Source organism: Perognathus longimembris, chromosome 2 (genome assembly GCF_023159225.1).
Source record: "Perognathus longimembris pacificus isolate PPM17 chromosome 2, ASM2315922v1, whole genome shotgun sequence".
In the NCBI taxonomy this organism is placed as follows: Eukaryota; Metazoa; Chordata; class Mammalia; order Rodentia; family Heteromyidae; genus Perognathus; species Perognathus longimembris.
The window spans coordinates 992,769-1,000,558 of record NC_063162.1 but is presented as its reverse complement, the minus strand read 5'-3'; the positions used below and the strand labels follow the sequence as shown (position 1 = coordinate 1,000,558).

The 7,790-nt window shown below is 64.6% G+C and overlaps 1 protein-coding gene across 1 annotated transcript in view; it reads left to right on the top strand.

Moving 5' to 3' along the window:
- Window positions 1–7,086, top strand: part of Pwwp2b (PWWP domain containing 2B) — a 17,474-nt gene extending 10,388 nt beyond the window's left edge. Inside the window, 1 exon segment of the mRNA XM_048334687.1 lies at window positions 6,705–7,086. Coding sequence (XP_048190644.1) covers window positions 6,705–6,718 — 14 coding nt within the window. The 3' untranslated portion in view covers window positions 6,719–7,086.
- Window positions 7,087–7,790: the final 704 nt, after the last annotated feature.

Below are 7,790 nucleotides of genomic sequence, written 5' to 3'. Positions count from 1 at the left end.
GCAACAGCAGTGTGTCGTAATTCTGAGCGTGCTTCTGTGACTCCTTGCCTGGTTTCCGTTGGAGTCCCTCTGCCCACCTCCCACAGTTGGCGTTCATCTTGTCCTAGCACAAGCAGGCTCGTGCCCACTGGCCAAGGCCTGGGCAGCACCACACCCTCTGCTCGGCCCCCACGCAGAGCGCGCCCCGTCCTCCTCCCAGGGCAGGGTTGGGGGCCTCTGGGCTGTCCTGGTCCTTTCCTAGTCGGGCTCGCTGGAGGGTGTGAGCGGCCAGCCTTCTTGGCTGTGGGGGAAGATGGGGGTCTTGACCGGAAGGGGTTCAGACGGCAGGGTGGGAAGGTGGACTGGCTCCTGGGAAGGTCTGCTGTCCTGGCGTCTTGCAGCCTGGAGCCGCTGGGCCTGCTCCGTCGCCCCAGCCCGAGTGAGGGGCTGGCGTCTTGCAGCCTGGAGCCGCTGGGCCTGCTCCGTCGCCCCAGCCCGAGTGAGGGGCTGGCGTCTTGCAGCCTGGAGCCGCTGCGCCTGCTCCGTCGCCCCAGCCCGAGTGAGGGGCTGGCTTTTCAGTTCATGGCCTGCTCATAGCCATCTGCCCTGAAAGTGGGTTGGCAGCTGACTCCGTGCTGCTTTCCAGAAGGATCCATATTTCACTGTGCCCAGAGAGGAAAAGAGGCTTTGACGCCACTGCTGCAGGGGTGGAGTGGGGGGGGGGGAGCTCTGGGACTACCTCTGTGCCCGGTCTGTTGAGTTTTGCTATTAAGGATGGTCGCTGGGGGATACATGAGGACGTTTTCAAGGCCGTGCCGCTGCGGGCTGCAGGGAGAGACCTGGGCATTTTTGTCTCACAGGGCTGCATGACCTTTGCAGCAAAGCTCTGCCTCGATCTGAGCCCCTTTCAGGCCCTAAGATGCTCCGGAGGGGAAGGAGGAGAAGGTTCCTGTCACCCTCTTCTGCGGAAGCTGCTTCACTGTTCAGGCAGCCCAGGGCGCTTGCAAGGGAGGGCTGGAAGGGAAACTCCCGCAAGCAGGTGGGACCCTAGGCTGACCCCTGCCCCTGCCCCTGCCCCGACTCCTCCTCACCTCCTCTCCAGCCGGCCAGGCGCCAGCCGGTGGCACCCGAGGGGCGGGTGGTGTGCGTGGGGCTTGGGCTCTGAGAGTCCTAGGGCCCCGCTGGACGCGGGATCCCCCGTGGCCGGGGGACAGACCCCCTCGCCTGAGCTGTTCGCCTGTGACCTTGCGCAGCACATGCTCCCTGGCCAGGCTGGTGCGTCCTGATTCTCCCCGTCCCCCCCCCCCCCCAAGGCCTGGACAGCAGGGTCCTACAGTTCTGTGGGTGTCCTACCTTTTCCATCCGTATGCACGCAGCTCACACTCCTGCACGCATGCACACACACGGGCGCATGCATGTGCATGCACACAATTTAAACCCATCCGTGCCTTGCCCGTGGAGCCTCGAGGCTGGCTGGGCCCCTCAGGCTGGGGGTTCCTGCTGGGAGGGTGGAGAGTGCAGCAGTTGAATGGAATTCCTATGCCGGAGGTTCAGGGACAAGGCCTTGGCAGACGCCTTCAGCTGTGGTGGCGCTGGTTAGGGGGCCCCCGATCCTCTCCCCGTTTTCCTGATGAGGAGGCTGTCTGGACTCAGACACACAGGGAGAAGGATGTGTGGAGACTGAGGCAGACTGGACTGGCGGCTGCCACAAACCATGAGTGCCAGGGGCCCCCCCCGAGGCTCCCTGGGGCCCGACGGGGAGCCCAGCCTGCCAACATCAGGCTCCGCACTGTCTGGAGGGAGCTCCCCCTCCTGCCCACTCCAGCCTGCAGTCCTCCTGGTGGCCGCCTCAAGACGGCAACGAGGCTTAGACCTGGGCTTGCACCCTCCCCTGGCCTACGAGCTGACGGGGGGTGTACCTGCAGGCCCCCCCCCCCGCCTTGCCCTCCCCTGTGACAGCTGTGGCAGTGCCCTGGGAATTGTCACCCTGGCAATGGCCTGTGACAGCACCACAGGGCACGGTGAGACATCTTCACAGAGCCCGGCCCGAGCCTTGGGCAGCAGATGGAGGGCGAGGCTAAGCAGGGGCGCACGCTGGCTGGCAGCCGAGCCCAGGGCCCCCTCTGGCCCCGTGGCGGGTCCTGCTGGCCAGGGCGTGGCATTCAGAGCACTAAGAAAACTGCTAGGACGGGGCCCACGCGAGCTGCCCACGGCCATGCTGGTCCTAGGGAGGGAGGAAAGGGCGGGTGGAGAGGAGAGGATGCCAGGGGGGAGGGGAGGGGAAGCTCCCTGAAATGTATTTAAATACAATTCCACTTTTCCCTTCAAAAAAAAAAAGAAAAGAAAACTGCCGTGAACCCTGAACCGAGGTCACGGGTGTTTGGCCGTGGGGACGTGTTCCCAGGAGCCCCGAGTGGCCTCTGCTCCGGAGCCCTGTGGGTGGGTGGGTTTGGTGTGTCCTCCTGGCTGGAGTCGGCAGCCTCTGCCCTCCCAGGGAGGAGGGGTGGGCGGGGTGGGTGAGCCGGCGAGGTAACTCCCTGCTGATCGCTGCAGTGGAAGCTCTCCCTGACGTCCCTCGCCCAGCCATACCTCAGCCTCCGTGGATACCTCTCCCACCCAGGCCACGCCCTGGGGAAAGGGCCTGGTAAGACAGTGCCGCGTCCTGCCATGCACAGGGGCCCTGGGCTAAGTTGTTGGAGCCCGCGGAGCGCCCCAGACCTCCCTGCCCTCATTACGGGGGCCTCCTGGCCCGCCCTCGAGCAGGACCGCAGGCTGACGCCTCATTTCTCACTTAGTGGGCGTGCCCGGGGCGGGGCCTGCCCTTGGGGGGCCTCTGTGCTCTCCTGGCCTCTCCTGGGCGGGGAGGGGTAGGAGAGGGTCTTGGCAGCTGTCCTAGGCGGCACCGTCCAGGCATCTGCAGCAGGGAGGCAGCCTGCTGCGTCCAGAATGCCTCTCCCACCGGGGCTGGCCTTGGGCAGCACCGGTGAGCTCACACACACAGCTGGGCAGCAGTAGAGGGAGTTTCAAGTCAAAGTCCAGGGTGTTTATAGTTTTGCTTGTCTTGTTTTCTTTTGCAAACAGAGTGTGTCCTGGGAAATCACGCCAACAAGGGCACTGACCCAGCATCCCCGGAGCAGCGTTTGGCCAGCAGAGCCCCACAGGGTGGACGCGGGCACACCCTCCAGCTTGCTTTCTGGCAGGCCGCTGCAGTGACTGCCCTTCTCACCTCGGGTGGATTGAGTCTGGGGTGCACTTCCCCAGACAGGACAGCCTGTCTGTCTGCTCGCCGCGAGGGTGGTCTGGGCACGCTCCCAGGCAGCCAGGGCCTTGGCCTCATGGCGGTGGTGAGCCCAGCTTCCAGGCCTGGCCTCACGGCGGTGTGAGCCCAGCTCCCAGGCCTCGGCCTCATGGTGGTGGGTCAGGGCCCAGCTCCCAGGCCTCGGCCTCATGGTGGTGGTCAGGACCCAGCTCCCAGGCCTTGGCCTCATGGTGGTGGTCGGGGCCCAGCTCCCAGGCCTTGGCCTCATGGCGGTGTGAGCCCAGCTCCCAGGCCTTGGCCTCATGGTGGTGGTCGGGGCCCCAGCTCCCAGGCCTCGGCCTCATGGTCGTGGTCGGGGCCCAGCTCCCAGGCCTCGGCCTCATGGGTCGTGGTCGGGGGCCCAGCTCCCAGGCCTTGGCCTCATGGTGGTGTGGGCCCAGCTCCCAGGCCTTGGCCTCATGGTGGTGTGAGCCCAGCTCCCAGGCCTCGGCCTCATGGCGGTGTGGGCCCAGCTCCCAGGCCTTGGCCTCATGGCGGTGTGGGCCCAGCTCCCAGGCCTTGGCCTCATGGTGGTGTGGGCCCAGCTCCCAGGCCTTGGCCTCATGGTGGTCAGGACCCAGCTCCCAGGCCTTGGCCTCATGGCAGTGTGGGCCCAGCTCCCAGGCCTCGGCCTCATGGTGGTGGTCAGGGCCCAGCTCCCAGGCCTTGGCCTCATGGTGGTGGTCGGGGCCCAGCTCCCAGGCCTTGGCCTCATGGTGGTGGTCGAGGCCCAGCTCCCAGGCCTTGGCCTCATGGTCGTGGTCGGGGCCCAGCTCCCAGGCCTCGGCCTCATGGCGGTGTGGGCCCAGCTCCCAGGCCTCGGCCTCATGGCGGTGTGGGCCCAGCTCCCAGGCCTCGGCCTCATGGCGGTGTGGGCCCAGCTCCCAGGCCTTGGCCTCATGGCGGTGTGGGCCCAGCTCCCAGGCCTTGGCCTCATGGCGGTGTGGGCCCAGCTCCCAGCCTTGGCCTCATGGGTGGTGGTCGAGGCCCAGCTCCCAGGCCTTGGCCTCATGGTGGTCGAGGCCCAGCTCCCAGGCCTTGGCCTCATGGTGGTCGAGGCCCAGCCTCCCAGGCCTTGGCCTCATGGTGGTCGAGGCCCAGCTCCCAGGCCTTGGCCTCATGGTGGTCGAGGCCCAGCTCCCAGGCCTTGGCCTCATGGCGGGCCTCGTGCGGTGTTTGATGAGGGTCTAGCTTACAGCCCACTGGGTCTGTAGTATGGGTCACTCTGGAGACATGAGCAGGGATGGCCGCTTTGCTCCCGGGTGCCCTGGGCACTCTCCCTGAGGCGGGGGCCCATCCTCAGGGGAGGCCTGGGATGGGCCTGGAGCATGGTCTGCGTACCGGAACGCCAGACTACTGTGTGCAACCCAGACACCATCTCACCCCCGACACCTAAGTGTCACCAAACAGCGGGGTAGCCCTGGTTTGCATCTGTTTGTTTTTTAATTAGATTTTATTGACGAGGTGTGCAAAGGGGGTACAGTTACGTAATAAGGCAGTGAGTACATTTCTTGTGATATCTTACACCCTCATTTTTCTTTCCCTCCTTAGATCAGGTAGGCATTTATACAATATCTAGTGTACCAAAGTCATATACAGTAACCACGTGTTCTCTGTTTTTTTGTTGTTGTTTTGGTTGGTCGTGAGGCTTGAACTCTGGGCCTGGGCGCTGTCCCTGAACTCTTCAGTGCAAGGCTAGTGCTCTACCACTTGAGCCACAGGGCCACTTCCAGTCTTCTGGTGTGTAATTGGAGATGAGAGTCTCATGGCCTTTCCTGACTGGGCTGGCTTTGAACCACAATCCTCGGATCTGAGCCTCCTGAGTAGCTAGGATGACAGGTGTGAGCCACCGGTGCTGGCTGCATCTGTTTTCTGTGACACCTGGCAGCCCTCTTCTGGGTTGAGGTTTTGTCCTGAGCAGATCCTGGCTGGCTCAGGCACTTCCTGCCCACCCCCTGGCTGGCTCAGGCGCTTCCTGCCCGCCTCCTGGCTGGTTCAGGCACTTCCTGCCCACCCCCTGGCTGGCTCGGGCGCTTCCAGCCCCCCCTCCCCCGGTACTCTAGGTCACGAGTACCCTGTGGTCTTCCTGATGCCTCTGCTCCAGCCTCTGGAAGATCTACAGGCACCGTCCACCCCAGCTTGGGTGCCCAGCGACCAGTGAGGCCTTGTGTTAGAAGGTCCACCCACTGGAGGGGGGTACTGGGATGGTGTCCACCCCCCCCCCCCACTGCATCCTGTGAGCTGTGTGTGGAAAGGCCTGGTCAGGACGGGGGGTACCGAGTCCCACCTGCCAGGGTGGGGAGCCTGGTGGCAGGCCGTGTGGGAAAGCATGGCGGGCTCTCTTTCAGCCTGCCTTTCTAGGAATCCTCCGGGTGGGGGTGGGAAGGCCCCGACGGTCACAGAAAGCTGTCCTAGCACAGGTTCTTTTCATCTCTTACCGTGTCCGTGTTTTCAAGCCCACTGGTACTGCAAACTGCCCTGCGGGACAAAGAGCTGCCTCCGGATTCCTGGTTCTTTGGGTCTGGACGCTACGTGCAGACTTCTTCCCGAGGAAGCTGGGGGTTCGCATCCCGGGCCCAGCGTCACGGAGAAGCCTAACGTGGCTGAGTGGCATTCAGTGTCTAGCTGCAGGCCCGCCGTGCGGACGGCGACACGCCTGCTTGGGTCCACCCGCGTGTTCTCTGCCGTGGGTCTCTTCTGTCTCACCAGCTTTGCCACACCATCGCTGGCCTATCCCAGCACGCGGAAGTCCATGCGCCTTCAGCCCCGGGGGCATTCCTTTAGTGTAATGTGCGGACAAGCGTCTCCAAAACAGGCCGAGCGACGCTCGCTTGCTCCTTCTCACTGCCTTCCGTGCTCTCGGGCAGCCACCTGCCAGGCTAGCGCAGCCAGGGCGAGGGCCCGCGCGGCGCACGTGGGCTGGCGGTCGCTCTCCCCTCCTCCCCCCCCGCCCCTCCCTCTCTCCCCTCCCCTTCCTCTCCCTCCTCCTCTCTTCTCTCTTTTCCCCTCCCCGTCTCCCCTCCCCCTTTCTCTCCCCTCTGTCCCTTTTCCTCTCCCTTCTTCTCTCCACTTCTGTCTCCTCCTTCTCCTCCCCCTCCCTCCTCCTCTCCCCCTCCCTCCCTCCCTCCCTCCCTCTTCCTTACCCCGCTGCTTTCAGCTGACCTTGCAGCTCGAGTCTGTCCGCCGTCTGAGGATCCCCCCTCAGACGTGTCCAGCACCCGGCCCCAAGGGTGGGGGGACTCAGGAGAGCACTGTCATGGGATCTGGGGGGGGGCAGGAGCCCTTGAGGTCCCTGGTGAGCCGCAGACCTCAAAGGAGAGATCTCGAGCAACTGGAATGAACTCTGCCCTGGTGCTGGCAGCCCCTAGGGACTTGTCCTCGGCCCACTCACCCCCGAGGTAACCTCTGTCCTCTTGTTTTCTCCAAGGTCACCGGCGATGAGGGTGCCGCGGTTATCCTGAACTTCTGGCTTCCGTCTGAGGGCCCCACATGCCTTCTGGCGGGCTGCATGCAGAAACATGCTGGGCCTGGCGGCCGCCTGGTGCAAATCCCTGGAAGAGCAGGTGTGTGCTGAGAGGGGCCGGCCTGGACACGGCGTCCATCCCCCGAGCCTCCAGCTGCGGTGTCTCGGGCCAGGCGCGGGCCCCGAGGTCCACGACAGGCTTGCTGCTTCTTGTGCTGGACTGGCAGCTTCCAGGCTAGACCATCCCATGATGCACGGGCCGGCGTCCTGGGCAGGGTCTCCGCTGCTCTGCCCTAGCCACGGGCAGCGCCCTGGGCAGGGTCTCGGCAGTTTCCGGCCACGGGCAGCGTCCTGGGCAGGGTCTCGGCAGTTTCCGGCCACGGGCAGCGTCTGGGCAGGGTCTCCGCTGCTCTGCCCTAGCCACGGGCCAGCGTCCTGGGCAGGGTCTCAGCTGCTCTGCTCAAGCTGTCCCACCGGCTTGAGAAACCAAATTGCACGCGTGGGTTTTCTTTCCCCAGCCTTGGGCATGAGGTCTCTGTGCACTCCAGAGTGGGGACCTGCCTGGGTCACCCCACGCTCCTCCCAGACCGTGGTCCCCGGGCACTGCACGGGGCCCGCCAGGCCCCCTGGGAGATGCTGCTACACATTGCAGTACTGTGAGGAGGAGGAGGGGGGCGGGGTGGGCGTGCGGACAGCCCCGCCCAGGCTGGGAGCAGATCCTCCCTGCCCTGGAGTCCTTCCTCTCTCCTCTGTCGTTTTAAAGACCAAAAAGAAAAAGAAAGAAGGAAAAGTGGTCTTCTGTTCTTTCTTTAACTATGGAGAGGAAGGCTGTGCTGAGGGTCTTCTCTGAGGAGGGGGCCCCTCGCGCTTCCTGGTGGGCACCCTTCCCACTGGCTCAGGCCTCCCCCTGGGCTTCCTAGTCGACACCTGAGCACCCTGGGCAGGGCAGCACCCGGCTGGTGGGACCATCCACCGATCAACCGCTAGGAGCTCCGGAAGACTCCGGCTCCTGGTTCGCTCAGAGCCCAGAGACAATGGTGGCAGCTCTGT